The sequence below is a fragment of the Hemitrygon akajei genome, chromosome 22 (genome assembly GCF_048418815.1).
Source record: "Hemitrygon akajei chromosome 22, sHemAka1.3, whole genome shotgun sequence".
Lineage (NCBI taxonomy): Eukaryota > Metazoa > Chordata > Chondrichthyes > Myliobatiformes > Dasyatidae > Hemitrygon > Hemitrygon akajei.
The window spans coordinates 66,000,385-66,020,642 of NC_133145.1; the positions used below are offsets into that span (position 1 = coordinate 66,000,385).

Sequence of the window (20,258 nt, forward strand, 5' to 3'; positions counted from 1 at the left end):
CATCTCTGTCTGTCTATCTCTCTATCTCTATCTCTCTCTCCATCTCGCTCTCTCTATATATATCTAATCTCTCATTTCTCAATGATGATTGGTTTGTATTTCCTTGTTTTACCCTATCTGAAGTTCACAATCGGCTCTTTTGTCTTACTGATATGAGTACAAGGTTGTTGCTGTGACAGCAGTCAATGAGCTGGTATTTCTTGTTCCTGCATGCCCTCTTGTCACTCGGCCAACATTGGTTGTATCGTCAGCATTTGAGCCATGTCTAGCTAGCCACACAGTCATGGTTATAGAGAGACTGGAGCAGTGGGGTAAGCACACTTACCTTAGGTGTGTCAGTGTTGATTGTCAGCAAGATAGGGATGTTACTTCCAATGCACACAGACTGTGGTCTTCTGGTTAAGAAGCTGAGGATCCAGTTGCAGAGGGAGGTACAGAGGCCCGGGTTCTGTAGCTTTTCGATCAGGATTGTAGGAATGATGGTGTTAAATGCTGAGTAATAATCATTGAATAGCATCCTGACATACCTATTTGGATTATCGAGGTGATCCAAGGCAGTATGGAGAGCCATTGAGATCGCCCCCCCACCCTGTAGACATAGTGTGGCGATAGGCAAATTGCAATGGGTCCAGGTCCTTACTGCGGCTGGAGCTGACTCAAGCCATGACCAGCCTCACAAAGCACTTCTTTATCGTAGATGTGAGTGTTACTAGATGATAGCTTCCCTTGGAATCTGGGAAACATTCTGTTTAAACTACTCATCTTGTATACCCTTGGCTGTCACAACTCACCATCCTTGGTTCTCTCTCAGACAACTTGTTTAGTACTAGAATGCCATCTCTTAGCTTACTATACCCCAACTTAGGAAGTTTTAAATTTAGCATTATGTTGTCTTGGGCACTTTGTGACTTTAGTTAAGCACAAAGGAATGGGCAATGTATCTTACACTGATGGTTTTGCTGAAATTGAATGAGAATGCCCTTGATGATATCCTGATCAGGCCAATGTATTTCTGTTTGGCAGAGATGTTAATACAGCGGTGATGGAATTACTGATCATGGCCTACGCCTGCAAGACTTCGTGTGCCCGGAACATTATTGGAGTAATTCCTTACTTCCCCTACAGTAAGCAGTGTAAAATGAGGAAGAGGGGCTCCATCGTTTGCAAACTGCTGGCGTGCATGTTGGCCAAAGCAGGTGAGCAGCTTCTGGAGCTGTGTCTGAGTGAAGTATGGGGTGTCTGTGGTGTCGTGGAAGAAATATGGGGAGTTTGTAGTATCTGGAGTGAAGTATGAGGAGTCTGGAGCCAAGTCTGGGTGAAGTATGGAGTGCCTGAAGCCGGGTCTGGGCAAAGGATGGTGTGTTTGTGGTGTCTGGGATGAAATATGGAGTGTCTGTGGTGTTGCACTGTTGGTAACAAATGAAATCAAATCCTGGGGTGACATTAGGTTGGAAGGTGTTGAATCCTGGATAGAGCCTAGGAACTGCAAGGGTAGAAAGACCCTGATGGGAGTTGTACACAGACCCCCAAACAGTAGTAAGGATGTGGCCTATAAATTACAACGGGAGATAGAAAATATATTCCAAAACGTCAATGTTGACAAAAGTCATGGGGGATTTCAATATGCAGGTAGATTGGGAAAATCAGTTTGGTGCTGGGTTACAGGAGGGGGAGTTTCTAGAGTGCCTAAGAGTTGGTTTTTAGAGCAGCTTGTGGTTGAGCCCACGAGAGGATCAGCTATTCTGGTTTGGGTGTTAAGCGATGAACGAGAATTGATTAGAGAATTTACGGTAACAGAACCCTTAGGGGCAAGTGACCATAGTATGATCAAATTCACCCTGAAATTTGAGGAGAAGTTAAAGTCAGATGTATTGGTATTACAATGGAGTAAAGGAAATTGGCTTGATCATTGAAGGAAAATATCACCTACGTCCCCTCAACCACATTATTTTACTCTCCTTTAGGGTTCATAGACTCATAGGGCACTACAGCACAGAAACAGATCCTTTGGGCCATCTAGTCCATGCCGAACGGTCATTCTTCCTAGTCCCATAGACCTACACCTACTGCCCTCCATTCCACTCCCATCCAAATTCCTTTTAAACATTGAATCAAACCTGCATCCAAAACATCTACTGGTAGTTCGTTCCACATTCTCACCACCCTCTGAGTGAAGTTGTTCCCCCTCAGTTACCCCTTAAACATTTCACCTTTCACCCTTGGCTCATGATCTCTAGTTTTAGTCTCACCCAGCCTTAATGGAAAAAACTTGTATGCTTTTACCTATGTATCTGAGTTCTGTCTGAGGCTTCTGTTGGTCAGAGTTGATGATGGATATTGCATCCTAGCTGTCTAGATACGCAAGATGGAGAGCAAGTTTTTGCCAATGTAGCAAGCTCCCCTTCTCCACACATCTGATGAACCCAAAGGAACAGCAGTGACTGAAACAGTTTGGTACCAGCAGTGTCACAGGAGTTGCCAATGAACTCAATGTAGGACTGCTTTAGGGACTCCAGTTTTGGATTTTTTCCTCAGGGTTTACTCCGGAATTCTTCCCCATGAATGAGTGTAGTTGCAATGCAGTGAAGGTTTGAGATCAGTTTTCCTCCTCCTAGATGAACTGCCAACCATGGTTGATGAGCCCATCTGCCCGAAGTGACTGCTTTTAAGGTGCCAGTAACCCCTGCCTTTGCCCCTTCTGTCAGTAGAAATTGTTCCGCTGGACCTAGTAGCTAAGCCACACGTGAAGGTCAGGAGCTGGACTTGGTTATCATAGGCTATTTGATGTGCATGCCATTGACAGCATCTAATAGGTAGTGGGAGTTTGTCCCCATTACCACCCTCAGCTATGTATAGCCCTCATAATTTTGTATATCTCTATCAAACCTCCCCTCATTTTCCTACACTCCCGGGAATCCTACCTTTTTCGATAACTCAGGTCCTCAAGTCCTGGCAACGGCCTTGTAAATTTTGTCTGCACTCCGTCAATCTTATTTGACCAACTCATGGTTGAGCCTACTAGCTATTTTGGATTGGGTGTTGTACAATGAACCTGAATTGATTAGAGAGCTTAAGGTAACAACCCTTAGGAGAAAGTGATCATAATATGATCAAATTCACCCTGAAATTTGAGAAGGAGAAATTAAAGTCAGATGTATCAATGGAGTAAAGGGAATTACAGAGGCATGAGAAAGGAGTAAGCCAGAATTGATGGAAAAGAACTGGCAAGGATGATGGCAGAGCAGCAATGGCTGGAATTTCTGGAAGCAATTCATGAGGCACAGAATAAATACATCCCAAAGAGGAAGAAGTAATCCAAAGGCAAAAAGACCCAACCATAGCTAACAAGAGAAGTCAAAGCCAACATAAAAGCCAAAGAGAGGGCATATAATAGCAAAAATTAGTGGGAAGTTAGAGGATTGGGAAGGTTTTAAAAAACAACAAAAGGCAACCAGAAGTCATTAAGAAGATAAAGATGGAATACAAAAGTAAGCTAGCCAATGATATTAAAGAAAGTACCAAAAGTCTCTTCTGATACATAAAGTGTAAAAGAGAGGCGAGAGCGGATATCGGACTGCTGGAAAACAACACTGGAGAGGTAGCAATGGAGGACAATGAAAATGCAGATGGAATGAACAAGTATTTTGCATCAATCTTCCCTGTCGAAGACACTAGCAACATGGTGGAAGTTCCAGGTGTCGGGGGCATGAAGCATGTGATGTTACCATAACTAGAGAGAAGGTTCTTTGGAAACTGGGAGGTCTGAAGGTAGATAAGTCATGTGGACCAGATGGTTCTGAAAGAGGTAGCTGAAGAGATTGTGGAAGCATTAATAATGATTTTTCAAGAATCACTATATTCTGGAATGGTTGCAAAAGACTGGAAAATTGCAAAAGTCATTCCACACTTCAAGAAGAGGGAGAGAGGCGGAAGAAAGGAAACTATAGGCCAATTAGTCTAACAGTGGGAAGATGTTGGAGTCGATTATTAAGGATGAGGTACTTGGAGGCACATGACAAAATAGGCAGTAGTAGTCAGCAAGGAGAACTCTTGCCTGACAACTCTGTAGAAATTCTTTGAAGAAGTATGAAGCAGGATAGACAAAGAAAAATTGGTTGATGTTGTGTACTTAGATTTTCAGAAAGACTTTGACAAGGTGCCACATATGAGACTGCTTAACAAGCTAAGAGCCCATGGTATTACAGGAAAGATTCTAGCATGGATAAAGTAGTGGTTGATTGGCAGGAAGCAAAGAGTGGGAATAAAGGGAACCTTTTTTGACTGGTTGCCGGTGACTACTGGTATTCCACAGGGGTCTGTTTTGGGGCCGATTCTTTTAAGTTATATGATTTGGATGATAGAATTGATGGCTTTGTTGCAATATGAATGATATGAAGATAGGTAAAGAGTAATGTAGTGTTGAGGAAGTAGAGAGGCTACAGAAGGTCTTAGATAGATGAGGAGAATGGGCAAAGAAATGGCAAATGGAATACAGTGTTGGGAAGTGTATGCTCATGCATTTTGGTGGAAGAAATTAAAGGGCTGACTATTTTCTAAATGGAGAGAAAATACAAAAATATTGAGACGCAAACAGACTAGGGAGTCCTTGTGCAGGATTCCCAAAAAGTTAATTTGCCTGTTGAGTCTGTGGTGAGGAAGGCAAATGCAATGTTAGCATTCATTTCAAGAGGAGTAGAATATAAAGCAAGGAAATAATGTTGAGACTTTATAAAGCACTGGTGACTGGAGTATTGTGAGCAGTTTTGGGCCCCTTATCTTAGAAAGGATGTGCTGAAACTGGAGAGGGTTCAAAAGAGGTTCACAAAAATGACTTCAGGATTGAATGGCTTGTCATTTTGAAGAGCACTTGATAGTTCTGGGCCTGTATTTGCTGGAAATCAGAAGAATGAGGGGTGATCTCATTGAAACCGATCAAATGGCGGAAGGCCTTGATAGAGTGGATGTGGAGAGGATGTTTCCTATGGTGGGAGAGTCGAAGGCCACAGCCTCAGAATAGAGGGGTGTCCTTTTACAACGGAGATGAGAAGGAATTTCTTTAGCCAGAGAGGGGTAAATCTGGAATATGCAACAGGCAGCTGTGGAGGCCAAGTCTTTTTGTATATTTAAGGTAGAGGTTGATAGATTCTTGATCAGTCAGGGCATGAAGGGATATGGGGAAAAGCCAGGAGATTGGCACTGAGAGGAAAATTGAATCAGCCATGATGAAATGGTGGAGCAGACTTTATTGGCCAAATGGCCTATTTCTGCTCCTATAGCTTATGGTTTTATTGTATGGGGTGCCCGAAGCCATGTCTGGAGAGAAGTATGGGGTGTCTAGAGCAGTGTCTGGGATGAAATATAGCGTGTCTGTGGTGTCTGGAGCCGTGTCTGGGGTGAAGTATGGGGTGTCTGGTGCTATGTCTGGATGAAGTATGCTGGTCCTAGGGTTACAGTGTTTGTATTGCACATAAGAGGTACAATCTAATGCATGACCTTGGTGAACTCAGCAGGTTATGCTGAAGCAGATTTAATCCTGCTATCAGTTGACTCGCCAATGCTTGTTGGTGACTATGTGTTATGTTTCCAGGATTAACCCACATTATCACAATGGACCTTCATCAGAAAGAAATCCAAGGTTTCTTCAACATTCCTGTGGACAACCTCCGAGCATCACCATTTCTACTGCAGTACATTCAGGATGAGGTGAGATTTTGTATTTTGTTCATCGAGTACAGAAACAGTGCAGTTGTCTCTGTCTACAGTTCATCTGGGTACAGAAACAGTGCTGTTGTCTCTGCCTACATTTCGGGTACAGAAACAGTGCTGTTGTCTCTGTTTACATTTCGGGTACAGAAACAGTGCTGTTGTCTCTGTTTACATTTTGGGTGTAGAAATGGTGCTGTTGTCTCTGTTTACAGTTCAGGTACAGAAACAGTACTGTTGTCTTTGTCTACATTTTGAGTATAGAAATGGTGCTGTTGTCTCTGTCTACAGTTCACCTGGGTACAGAAACAGTGCTGTTGTCTCTGTCTGCAGTTCGGGTACAGAAATAGTGCTGTTATCCCTGCCTCAGTTCATCTGAGTATAGAAACAGCACTGTTGTCTCTGTCTATAGTTCGGGTACAGAAACAGTGCCGTTGCCTCTGCTATAGTTCATCTGGGTGCAGAAACAGTGCTGTTGTCTCTGTCTAATGTTCGGGTATAGAAATGGTGCTGTTGTCTCTGTCTACATAAATAGTGCTATTGTCTCTATAGCTCGGGTACAGAATTGGTGCTGTTGTCTCTATTTACAGTTCGGAATCAGAATTGGAATCAGGTTTATTATCACTGGCATGTGTTGTGAAATTTGTTAACTTAGCAGCAGCAGTTCATTGCAATACATGATATCGAAGAAGAGAAGAATAAATAAAAATAATAATGAATAAACAAGTAAATCAATTTTAGTATACATATATTAAAATCATGCAAAAATAGAAATAATATATATTTTAAAAAGTGAGGTAGTGTTCATGGGTTCAATGTCCATTTAGGAATTGGATGGCAGAAGGGAAGAAGCTGTTCTTGAGTCACTGAGTGTGTGCCTTCAGGCTTCTGTACCTCCTACCTGATTGTAACAGTGAGGGAAGGGCATCTCCTGGGTGCTGGGGGTCCTTAATAATGGCCACTGCCTTTCTAGGACACCGCTCCTTGAAGAAGTCCCAACTACTTTGTAGGCTAGTACCCAAGATAGAGCTGACTAAATTTTCAACCCTCTGCAGTTTCTTTCAGTCCTTTGCAGCAGCCACCCTCCCCCCATCCCAGACAGTTACACTGCCTGTTAGAATGCTCTCCACAGTACATCTATAGAAATTTTTGAGTGTTTTTGTTGACATCTCAAATCTCTTCAAACTCATTATGAAGTATAGTGGCTGTCTTGCCTCCTTTATAGCTGCATCGATATGTTGGGACCAGGTTAGGTCCTCAGAGATCTTGACACCCAGGAACTTGAAACTGCTCACTCTCTTCACTTCTGATCCCTCTGTGAGGATTGGTATGTGTTCCTCGTCTTGCCCTTCCTGAACTCCACAATCAACTCTTTTGTCTTACTGACGTTGAGTGCAAGATTGTTGCTGCAACACCACTCCACTAGTTAGTATATCTCACTCCTGTATGCCCTCTCGTCACCATCTGAGATTCTACTAACAATGGTTGTATTGTCAGCAAATTTATATATGGTATTTGAGCTATGCCTAACCACACAGTCATGGGTATATAGAGAGTAGAGCAGTGGGCTAAGTGCACACCCCTGAGGTACACCAGTGTTGACCATCAGCGAGGAGGAGATATTGTTACCAGTCCGCACAGATTGTGGTATTCTGGTTAGGAAGTCGAGGATCCAATTGCAGAGGGAGGTACAGAGGCCCAGATTCGGTAACTTCTCAATCAGGATTGTGGGAATGATGGTGTTAAATGCTGAGCTACAGTCATCTGGGTACAGCAACAGTACTATTGTCTCTGTCTATAGTTCGGGTGCAGAAACGATGTTGTTGGTCTCTGTCTACAACACTATTGTGGATTATTTGCAACTTGGATCATTAGTAGTAGATCACAGAGATAGGCCTTAGGCCTTTCATGCCCATGCTGACATTGTTGCACAGCTGCACTAATTGCATTTGCCCAAATCTTTCTCTGCCTTGCCTATTAAAGTGCCCGTATAAACATCTCTGAAATATAGTCACTCTAACAGCCTCCTCCACAACCTCCTCTGGCAGCAAGTTCCAGATATTAACCATTGTGTTAAAAAAAATCCTCAAATTCCCTATAAACCACCTTCGCCTCATCAAAAACTAATTCTTCTATTTTAACACTCTTAGCATGGGGAAAAAAATTCTAACTATCTGTATATTATGTTTTATAGAATATAGAAAACCTACAGCACAATGCAGGTACCCTTTGGCCCATGATGCTGTGCCAAACATGTACTTACTTTAGAAATTACCTAGGGTTACCCATAACCCTCTATTTTTCTAAGCTCCACGTACCTATCCAGGAGTCTTTTAAAAGACCCTATCGTATCCGCCTTCACCCCAGTCGCTGGCAGCCCATTCCAGACACTCACCACTCTCTGCGTAAAAAAAAACTTAACCCTAACATCCCCTCTGTACCTGCTTCCAAGCACCTTAAAACTGTGCCCTCTCGTGTTAGACATTTCAGCCCTGGGAAAAAGCCTCTGACTATCCACACGATCAGTGCCTCTCATCATCTTATACACCTCTTATCAGGTCACCTCTCATCGTCCGTCACTCCAATGCGAAAAAGCCAAGTTCACTCAACCTGTTCTCATAAGGCATGCTCCCCAAGCCAGGCTACTTCCTTGTAAATCTTCTCTGCACCCTTTCTATGGTTTCCACGTCCTTCCTCTAGTGAGGTGACCAGAACTGAACACAGTACTCCAAGTGGGGTCTGACTAGGGTCCTATACAGCTGTAACATTACCTCTCGGCTCTTGAACTCAGTCCCACGATTGATGAAGGCCAATGCACTATATGCCTTAACCACAGAGTCAAGCTGTGCAGCAGCTTTGAGTGTCCTATGAACTCGGACCCCAAGATCCCTCTGATCCTTCACACTGTAAGAGTCTTACCATTAATATTATATCTTGCCATCATATTTGACCTATCAAAATGAACCATCTCACATTTATCTGGGTTGAACTCTTATCTGCCACTTCTCAAGCCCAGTTTTGGATCCTATCGATATCCCACTGTAACCTCTGACAGCCCTCCACACTATTCACAACACCCTCAACCTTTGTGTCATCAGCAAATTTACTAACCTATCCCTCCACTTCCTCATCTAGGACATTTATAAAAATCACGAAGAGACAGGGTCCCAGAACAGATCCCTGAGGCACACCACTGGTCACTGGCCTTCATGCAGAATATGACCCGTCTACAACCACACTTTGCCTTCGGTGGGCAAGCCAATTCTGGATCCACAAAGCAAGGTCCGCTTGGATCCCATGCCTCCTTACTTTCTCAATAAGGCTTGCATGTGGTACCTTATTAAGTACCTTGTTGGAATCCATATACACTACATCTGCTCTACCTTCATTAACATGTTTAGTCACATCCTCAAAATATTCAATCAGGCTCAGAAGGCCTGACCTGCCTTTGACAAAGCTATGCTGACTATTCCTAATCACATTATGCCTCTCCAAATGTTCATAAATCCTGCCTCTCAGGATCTTCTCCATCAACTTACCAACCACAGAAGTAAGACTCACTGGTCTATAATTTCCTGGACTATCTCTACTCCCCTTCTTGAATAAGGGAAGAATATCTGCAACCCTTCAATCCTCTGAAACCTCTCCTGTCCACATTGATGATGCAAAGATCATCGCCAGAGGCTCAGCAATCTCCTCCTTTGCCTCCAAGAGTAGCTTGAGGTATATCTCGTTTAGTCCTGGTGATGTATCCAACTTGATGCTTTCCAAAAGCTTCAGCACATCCTCTTTCTTAATGTCTACATGCTCAAGCTTTTCAGTCTGCTATAAGTCATCCCTACAATCGCCAAGATCCTTTTCCGTAGTGAATACTGAAGCAAAGTACTCATTAAGTACTTCTGCTATCTCCTTAGGTTCCATACACACTTTTCCACTGCCACACTTGATTGGTCCTATTCTCTAACGTCTTATCCTCTTGTTCTTCACATACTTGTAGAACGCCTTGGGGTTTTCCTTAATCCTGCTCACTAAGGCCTTCTCATGATCCCTTCTGGCTCTCCTAATTCATTCTTAAGCTCCTTCCTGTTGGCCTTACAATCTTCTAGATCTCTATCATTGCCTAGTTTTTTGAACTTTTCATAAGCTTTTCTTTTCTTCTTGACTGGATTTTCAACAGCCTTTGTACACCACAGTTCCTGTACCCTACCATCCTTTCCCTGTCTCATTTGAATATACAGTACCTATGCAGAATGCCACACAAATATCCCCTGAACAGTTGCCATATTTCTGCCATGCATTTCCCTGAGAACATCTGTTCCCAATTTATGCTTCCAAGTTTCTGCCTGATGGCTTCATATTTCCCCTTACTCCAATTAAACGCTTTCCTAACTTGTCTGTTCCTAACCCTCTGAAATGCTATGGTAATGGAGATTTATACACCTCTTTTGGGTCACTCCAAAGTTCAAAGTAATTTTATTATCTAAGTACATGTCACCATATAAAATCCTGAGGTTCATGTTCTTGTAGGCATACTCAATAAATCAAATAACCATAGTAGAATAAAGAACACACCATTAGGATGGGCAGCCAGTGTGGAAATGGTAACAAACTGTGCAAATACCAAAAGCCAGAAAAGGCAAGAGAAAAAATAAATAAATAAACAGATAGATAGATAGATAGATAGATAAATAACTAAATAAGCAAGCAAGCAAGCAGCAAATATCAGGAACATGAGATGAAAGACTCCTTTGAAAAGGGTCCATAGGTTGTGGGAACAGTTCAGTGCATCTCTGGAGCCTTGCTCTTTAGCCTCTGCCTGTATGCAGGTAGCAAAAGGACAGCAGGTTGATCAGATTTCCAGCCCCCTTCACACCAGGAAAATCTAGTCCAGATCATCCAGTCTCTCCCCATAATTACAGACCTCCAACCCAGGCAACATCCTGCTGAATCTCTCTCTATATGCTCTCCCTCAAACATATCCTATCTATAGTGTTAGAACCAGAACTGCACACAGTACTCCAGTTGAGGTCTAACTAGTATTGTGTGACATTGCAAAGTAGTATAACTTTTATTTTCTGTACCCTGATTTATGAAGGCAAACCTGCCGTATGGTTTCCTTGCCACTTGGGAGCCCTCATGCAGTATTCCCTAAAGGGTAACTTACAGGTTGAGTCGGTGGTAAGGAAGACAAATGCAGTGTTAGCATTCTTTCAAGAGGATTAGAATATAAAAGCAAGGATGTAACGCTGCACTAATTGTGAGCAGTTTTGGGACCCTTATCTAAGAAAGGATGTACTAACATTGGAGAGCGTCCAGAGGAAGTTCATGAGAATGATTCCAGAATGAAAGGGTTTACATATGAGGAACATTTGGCTCTGGATCTGTACTCAAATTTAGAAGAATGAGGGGGTGTCTCATTGAAACTTATTGATTATTGAAAGACTTAGATAGAGTGGATCTGGAAGGGATGTTTCCTATAATGGGGTATTCTAGGACCAGAGGGCACAACCTCAGAGTTGCGGGACATTCATTTAGAACAGAGATGAGGAGGAATTTCTTTAGCCAGAGGGTGGTGAATCTGTGGAATTTATTGCCATGGATAGCTGTGGAGGCCAAGTCATTGCCTATGTTTAAAGTGGCTCTTGATAGACCATATGAGCAGAATTAGGCCATTTCACCCATTGATCCTGCTCTGCCATTTCACCATGGCTGATCCATTCTTCCTCTCATCCCTAGTCTCTTGCCTTAGTTGTTGATTAGTCAGGGCATCAAATGATATGGGGAGAAGGGAAGATAATGGGGTTGAGATGAAATGGCGGAGCAGACCTGATGGCCTAATTCTGCTCCTATGTTTGATGGTCTATCTCAGTGCATTGCCATTTTGAGGAATGATGGGCTTGAAGCCCAACACCAACATTCCTACCTGACTATTTACTGTTTGGGCTTCCCCCATTTGACTTCGCAAAATGCATCACCTCTCAGTTGTTGGGATTAAATTTCATTTGTTAACGCTCTGCCCAACTTTTCATCTCATCGACATACATTCTGGACACATTAGAGGCTGTGGTAGAACAAAGGACTCTGGAAAATCCTGGCAATTCTGGACAATGTTTTTCACCCTCTGCACTTTCAGTAATAGACTAATTCAGCTGTGCTGCTCCGAAAAGCTATATGAGATCATTCTTACCCCTCCTGTTCAACTGTTTGAGGTAACTTATTTTTTATTCTTTCTTATATATTTTCTAATATTTGTATATTTGTTTTTCTGTGCACTTATAATGCTACTGTGACACAGTAATTTCCTTTGGAATCAATAAAGTATCTATCCTGCTTATAGTCTTAGATACAGAACATTATTGTACGGTGGGGTTCTTTGGCTCATAATGTTGTGCCAACTACTGTTTCCCCTAAGCTGTGCAGATGCATGGCTGCACATTAACTGGAATGGTCCCGTGCAGATAGCTTTTATTGCTGTGCTGCTGGAATTTTCTTTAATATAATGTTGTGGCAACCCACTTCCTGCACAGGCGAACCAGCTCACAAATAGCCAGCGCGCGGGGAGAGACTTTGGTAATGCACCTCTGACGTCATTTCCACCCAGAGAGGACGGGAGCTAGGGATTAAAAGCCAGTGCCGCGAAGTTTGAATAAACTAGTCTCGAAACGACTTATCGACTGCATGTCGTTGCTTCTAGCTCTGTATGTAGTACATCGCTACATTGGTGACCCCGATGGTCCAAACGGGATTTGGACCAAAGATGACGTCATCTGTTCACGCAGTTTTGCTAAAACTGCCGACTTTCTGGATGCTGCAACCACGCGTGTGGTTTAGCCAAGCAGAAGCCCAGTTCCAGATTCGGCAGAGCTCTTCTGATTCTACGCTTTACTATTACGTGGTGAGCTCCCTTGACCAGGAGACAGCCGCCCAGGTTGTGGATTTCATACAGTTGCCCCTGGAAGAAGGCAAATATGAAGCGTTCAAAGCACTGCTCATTGGGACCTTTGGCCTCTCAGGGCATGAGCGAGGTGCCTGCCTGCTGCACCTGGACGGTTTGGGAGACAGGCCGCCGTCGGCATTAATGAACGAGATGCTGGCCCTGGCTGACGGACACAAGCCCTGCCTCATGTTTGAGCAAGCGTTCCTGGAACAACTGCCCGAGGACATACATCTGCTGCTGGCCGACGCAGATTTCAGTGACTCCTGGAAGGTGGCGGCCTGGGCAGATGTGCTGTGGAAAGCCAAGAGGGATAACGTGGCGTCCGTCGGTCAGATTACCAAGCCATGCGCCCATCAGCAGACCAGACCAGGCCCGGCAGGGGGGCGCACACAGCACAGAGGCAGGAGTGAGGAGGCCAGTGAACAGTGGTGTTTCTACCACCAGCGGTGGGGCACAGAAGCCCGCTGTTGTCGCCCGCCCTGCAAGGGCCAGGGCCAGCTGCCGCTAATGACTATAGCGGCTGGCCACCAGGACAGCCTCTTGTACGTCTGGGACAAACAGTCGGGACGCCGCTTCTTGGTCGACACCGGAGCAGAAATCAGCGTCTTACCCCCGACGGGATACGACACCCGCAACAGGAAGCCAGGACCCACCCTGAGGGCCGCAAACGGCAGCACGATACGGACCTATTGCACCCTCACAGTGCAGCTGTAGTTCGGCGCCAGCCGGTTCATGTGGGACTTCACACTGGCCGCCGTGGCCCAACCACTCCTGGGGGCGGACTTCTTGCGAGCTCACAGCCTGCTGGTCGACTTGCAAGGGAGAAGACTGGTACATGCGGAGACTTTCCAGATGTTCTCCCTGGGTGAAGCCAAGTTGTCAGCCCCACACCTGGACTCCATCACGCTGTCGGACAACAAATTCACCAGAATCCTGGCAGACTTTCCATCGATTCTAGCACCGCAGTTCATGGCAGCCATGCCCAGACACGGAGTACAGCACCACATTCCGACCAAGGGACTGCCTCTCCACGCCCGCGCACGAAAGCTCCCCCCCCCGGAAAAACTCCGCCTAGCGAAGGAGGAATTCAAGAGAATGGAGGAATTGGGGGTCGTATGGAGGTCCGACAGCCCATGAGCCTCCCCCCTGCACATGGTGCCCAAAGCAGCCGGGGGTTGGAGACCATGCGGCGACTACCGCAGACTGAACGAGGCTACAACTCCAGACCGCTACCCCGTGTCGCACATACAGGACTTTGCAGCAAACCTGCACAGGGCAAGAATCCTTTCCACGGTAGACCTCGTCCGGGGATACCATCAAATCCCGGTACACCCTGAAGACCCGTTCGGCCTGTTTGAATTCCTCCGAATGCCGTTCGGCTTGAAGAATGCCACACAGACGTTTCAGCGGCTAATGGATGCGGTGGGACGCAAACTGGACTTCGCGTTCATCTATTTGGACGACATCCTCATAGTCAGCAGTAGTCGTCAGGAGCATCTGTCCCACCTCCGCCAGCTCTACTCCCGCCTGAGTGATTTTGGCCTCACGATCAACCCGGCCAAATGCCAGTTCAGTCTCGACACCATCGACTTCCTGGGCCACAGGATTACCAAAGACGTGGCAACACCTCTCCCGCCAAGGTAGACGCAATCCGCTGCTTTGCCGAGCCCAACACTGTTAAAGGCCTGCAGGAGTTCGTTGGTATGGTGAGCTTCTACCACCGTTTCCTCCCGTCAGCAGCCCGTATCATGTGCCCTTTGTACACCCTGATGTCGGGTAAAGGCAATGACATTACTTGGGACGAAGAGGCCGCGGCCGCTTTTGTTAAAGCCAAGGAAGCCTTGGCATTTGCCGTGATACTGGTGCACCCCAGAACGGACGTTCTGACCGCCCTCACGGTGGATGCATCCGACACAGCAGTTGGTGGGGTGCTGGAGCAGCTCATCGAGGGGCACTGGCAACCCCTGGCGTTCTTCAGCAAGCACCTACGACCACCCGAACTCAAGTACAGTGCTTTTGACCGGGAGCTGTTGGCACTGTATCTGGCATTCCAGCATTTCAGGTACTTCTTAGAAGGCAGGCTGTTCACCGCGTTCACGGACCACAAACCGTTGACCTTTGCGTTCACGAAGGTGTCCGATCCCTGGTCGGCTTGCCAGCAGCGACATCTGTCCTACATCTCCGAGTACTCAACAGACATCCAGCATGTCTTGGGAAAGGACAACGTCGTGGTGGACGCACTCTCAAGACCAGCTATCCAGGCCCTGTCCCTGGGGGTGGACTATGCAGCACTAGCGGAGGCTCAGCAGGCAGACGACGAGATGCCCAGCTACAGGACCGCAGTCTTGGGTTTGCAGCTGCAAGACTTCCTTGTAGGCCCAGGTGAGAGGACCCTCCTGTGCGACGTGGCTACCGGCCAACCTCGCCCCATTGTCCCGGCAGCCTGGCGGCGGCGAGTTTTCAACTCCATAGACGGTTTGGCGCACCCATCTATCAGGACAACCGTCCGGCTGGTCTCCAGCAAGTTCGCGTGGCACGGACTTCGCAAACAGGTCAGCGAATGGGCCAGAACGTGCACGCAGTGCCAAACAACCAAGGTGTAGCGGCACACTAAAGCCCCGCCGCAGCAGTTCGAACCCACCCGCCGGAGGTTCGACCACATTCATGTGGATATTGTGGGGCCCCTACCAGTGTCACGAGGAGTGCGGTACCTCCTAACTATGGTAGACCGGTTCACGAGATGGCCAGAGGCGGTCCTGCTCACTGACACATATGCCGATTCCTGCGCCCGAGTGCTGATTGCAACCTGGGTAGCACGCTTCAGGGTACCGGCCCACGTTACCTCCGACAGAGGTGCCCAGTTCACCTCCAGCCTGTTGGGAATGCAGTTACACCACACAACTGCCTACCACCCACAGTCGAACGGACTAGTGGAACGCTTCCACCGTCACTTGAAGTTGGCTCTCATGGCCCGCCTGAGAGGACCTAACTGGGTGGACGAGCTTCCCTGAGTCCTGCTTGGAATTCGCACATCGCCCAAAGAGGATCTGCACGCCTCATCGGCCGAGTTGGTGTAAGGCACACCCATGGTTGTCCCAGGAGAGTTCATACCAGCCCCAAGGGGGCAAGAGGAAGAACCCGCGGCAGTCCTGGACAGACTACGCGAAGGCTCGGCAACCTGGCCCCCGTACCGACTTCACAGCACGGACAGACCCCGGCTTACGTACCCAAAGACCTGCAGAACTGTAAGTTTGTGTTTGTACGAAGGGGCGCACACCGGGCACCGCTACAGCGGCCGTATGAGGGGCCGTTCAAGGTGATCAACAACAACAGGTCCACGTACTTTCGGGACATTGGGGGGAAAGAGGAGGTTTTCACGGTGGACCGACTCAAACCAGCCCATGTGGACGGCGCATGTGCCCAATGTTCCGGCACCGCGGCACAAAGGTAGACCTCCCAAACAGAGGCTGATCCAGACTGTGGACATTAGGGGGTGTATCGCCGGTTTGGGGGGGGGGGGGGGAGGTTATGTGGTGACCCACTTCCTGCACAGCTGAACTGGCTCACAAATAGCCCGCACGCGGGGAGAGACTTTGGTAATGCACCTCTGATGTCATTTCCACCCGGAGTGTGCGGGCGCTAGGGATTAAAAGCCAGTGCCACGAAGTTTGAATAAACTAGTCTCAAAACGACTTACCGACTGTGTGTCGTTGCTTCTAGCTCTGTATATAGTACATTGCTACAATGTTAATTTAAAGTGCTGCATAGTTTTCAGGCCTTGTAAAAAAATTCCTGCTCAGGGCAATGGTTGGTACACACAATTGTATAGAAAAAATTAGTGCCGACCTATACAAACCTACTCCATGATCAATCTGACTATCCCCTCCCACATGTCCCATAGCTTTTCATTTTTCTTATGTCCATATGCCTCTCTTAAGAGTCTCTTAAATGTCTCTCTTGTTTCAGCTTCTACCACAAACCCTGGTAGTGCTTTCCAGGCACCTACCACTCTTGAGTATGTTTAAAAAAAAAACTACTCAAAGTTCAAAATAACTTTATTATCAAAGTTCATATATGTCACCATATACAATGGTGCTAGAAACTTTGTGAACCCTGTAGAATTTTCTCTATTTCTACATAAATATGACCTAAAATGTGATCAGATCTTCATTTAAGTCCTAAAACTAGATAAAGAGAACCCAATTAAATAAAAAACACAAAATATTATACCTGTTCATTTATTTATTGAGAATATGGTCTAGTATTACATGTATTTGTTGGAAAAAGTATGTGAACCTCTGGGGAAATGCCTTCTACAAAAGTTATTTGGAGTCAATGAGATGATTTTGGTGGTGTGGGTTGTTGAGGTACCCTGCCCTATGAAACTGACACATAAAGTCAGGTGACTGACAAAGCCTGCTCAACCAGAGTGCAAAAGGCAAAAACTGCAAATACAAAAAGAAAGAAACAATAATGATTAATAAATAAGCAATAAATACCATGAACATGAAATGAAGAAACCTTGAAAGTGAATGTACGCAAGTCCTTGAAAGTTGTGGGAACATTTTAATGGTGGGGTGTGAAGTTGAGTGTAGTTATCCCCTTTGGTTCAAGAGCCTGATGGTTGAGGGGTAATAACTGTTCCTGAACCTGGTGGTGAGAGTTATGAGGCTCCTTTGCCTTCCTAATGGCATGCCTTCTTCCTAATGGCAGCAATGAGAAGAAAGCTTGACCTGGCTGTTGGGGGTCCTTGATGATGGATGCTGCTTTTGTGCAACTGCGCTCTGTGTTGATGTGCTCAATGGTTGGTAGGACTTTACCTGTGATATATTGGGTCATATCCGCTAGTTTTTGAAGGATTTTCTATTCAAGGGCATTGGTATTTCCATACCAGGCTGTGATGCAGCTAGTCGATATACTCTCCTTTATACATCTATATAGAAATTCGTCAAAGTTTTGGATGTCATGATGAATCTTTGCAAAATTCTAAGGAAGTAGAGGCTTTCTTTGCTTTTTTTGTGTTTGCACTTATATGCTGGGCCCAGGACAGGTCCTCTAAAATAATAACACCAAGGAAGTTACAGTTGCTGGACCCTCTCCATCTCTGATCATCTGGTGAGGACTGGTTCATGGACCTCCGGTTTCTTCCTTCTGAAGTCAATAATCAGCTCCTTGATTTTGCTGACATTTAATAAGAGGTCACAAACAAGAAAAAATCTGCAGATGCTGGAAATCCAAAAAAAACACCCAAATTGCTGGAGGAAAGCAGGCCAGACAGCATCTGTGGAAAAGAGTAAACAGTTGACGTCTTGGGCCAAGACACTTCATTAGTTCTGTTGAAGGGTCTCGACCCAAAACATCAACTTTTTGCTCTTTTCTATTGCTGCTGCCTGGCCTACTGAGTTCCACCAGTATTTTGTGTGTGTTGTATTGGCTAAGAGGTTGCTCTGGCACCACTCAGCCAGATTTTCAGTCTCTCTTCCATATGCTAATTCATCATGACCTTTGATATGGCCTAGTTTGCGGACGGTAGTGTCATCAGCAAATTTAAATATGGCATAGTCATAAGTATATAGTGAGTAGAGTAGGGGGCTAAGCACACAGCCTTGTGGTGTGCCTGTGCTGATGGAGATTGTGGAGGAGATGCTGTTGCCAATCTGAACTGACTGGGGTCAGCAAGTGAGGAAATCAAGGATCTAATTGCACATTGAGGTATTGAGACAAGGGTCTTTAAGCTTATTGATTAGTTTTGAGAGGCTGGTAATACTGAATGCCGAGATATGGACAATAAGGAGCATCCCGATGTATGGATCTTTGCTGTCCAGATGTTCCAGTGTTGAGTGAAGAGCCAATAAAATGGCATCTGCCGTGAACCTGTTGCTCTGCTAGGCAAATAGGAGCAGATCCAAATTGCTTCTCAGACAGGAGTTGATATATTTCATCACTAATCTCTCAAAACACTTCGTCTCTGTGGACATAAGTGCTACTGGACAATGGTCATTGAGAGAACTTATCACATTCTTCTTGGACACTGGTATAAGTGAAGTCTGCTTGAAGCAGATGGGTACCTCAGACTGCTGAAATGAGAGGTTAAAGATCTCAGTGAACACACCAGCCAGTTGATAAGCATGGGGCTTTAGTATTTGGCTAGGTACCCTATCTGGGCCAGATACTTTCTGTGGTTTCACCCTCCTGAAGGATGCTCACACATCAGCCTCGGATCCTGAAATCATAGGATCATCGAGGGCTGTGGGACTTTGTGATGGCTCCTCCATATTTTGACAGTCAAAATGAGCATAGAAGGCATTGAGCTCATCTGGAAGTGAAGTCCTGTTGTCGCCTATGTCACTTGACTTAACTTTATAAGTGATGATAGTATTCAAGCCCTGCCACAACTGTCGAGCATCCCTCATTGATTCAGGTTCAGTCCGGAATTGCCTCTTTGCCCGTGAGATGACTTTCCAGCGATGGCACATAGAGCTCTTGTAACTTTCTTGCTTGCCAGACTTGAATGCTTCTGATGTGGCCCTCAGCAGGTTGTGGATCTCTCGGTTTATCCAGGGCTTCTGGTTGGGAAGGTTAAATGATTTTGTGGGAACACATTCACCTCCAGCTGTTTTAATAACGTCCATGACAACCATTCGTTCAGAGTCGCAGATGAGTTCTTGAACATGGCTCAGTCCACCAGCTCAAAGCAATCCCATCACCGCTCCTGTGCCTCCAGCAACCACCTTTTTGTTGTCCTAGTTGTTAGAGCTTTGTTCTTTAGCCTCTGCCTGTATACAGGTAGCAGGACAGCCAAGTGAACAGATTTACCAAACTGTGGTTTGGGCATGGAACGACAGGCATTCTTTATCTAAGTATAATAGTGGTCTAGTGTGTTTGGACCTCCTATGTTGGTGGTAATTGGGCAGGGTCTTCTTGGAACAAGCCTGGTTGAAGTTCCAGATTATGATCTGAAATGACATTTCTCTTACATTTCCTTAATCTTTCCTCCACTCACCTTGTGGATGTCCTCTAATATTGGCCTTTGCCATGTTGGGAAAAGGGTGCTGGCTGTCCACTCTGTCTATGCCCTGCACAATCTTATACATCTCTGTCAAGATCTGCCTCTCATCTTTCTTCACTTCAAAGAGAAAAGCCCTATCTCACCAAACTTCCCTCAAAAGAATTATTTTCTAATCCAGGCAGCATCCTGGTAAATCCCTTTTGCATGCTCACTACAGCTTTCCCATCTTACCTATAATGAAGTGACCAGAAAGGAACACAGTACTCCAGGTCTGGCTTAATCAGATTTTTATAGAACTGCAACATGACTTTGCTGCTCTTGAGGTCAATCCTCTGACTAATGAAGGCCAATAAGCCATACCTTACCCAACACCGCCCCCCATCCCATCAACTTGCACAGCAACTTTGGGAGATCTTTGAAGGTGAACCCCACGATAATCATTAACCTTGTACTCTGCCTTCAGGTGTGATATTCCAAAGTGAATATCCGCCACTTCTCAATCCAGCTCTGCATCCTATGAATGTATCGTCATAACCTACAATAGCCTTCGACACAATCCACAACCCCTTCAACTTCGACACAATCCACAACACCTTCAACTTCGACACA

The 20,258-nt window shown here is 45.6% G+C and overlaps 1 protein-coding gene across 4 annotated transcripts in view; it reads left to right on the plus strand.

Moving 5' to 3' along the window:
* The window catches only part of LOC140714842 (phosphoribosyl pyrophosphate synthase-associated protein 1), a 90,020-nt gene that overhangs the window by 34,105 nt on the left and 35,657 nt on the right, over window positions 1–20,258 (plus strand). For all 4 annotated transcript variants that reach the window (XM_073026498.1, XM_073026500.1, XM_073026499.1 and 1 more), the window contains 2 exons: window positions 1,024–1,196; window positions 5,588–5,703. In XM_073026498.1, the coding sequence (XP_072882599.1) occupies window positions 1,024–1,196; window positions 5,588–5,703 (289 nt within the window). The remainder of the gene's footprint in view (window positions 1–1,023; window positions 1,197–5,587; window positions 5,704–20,258) is intronic.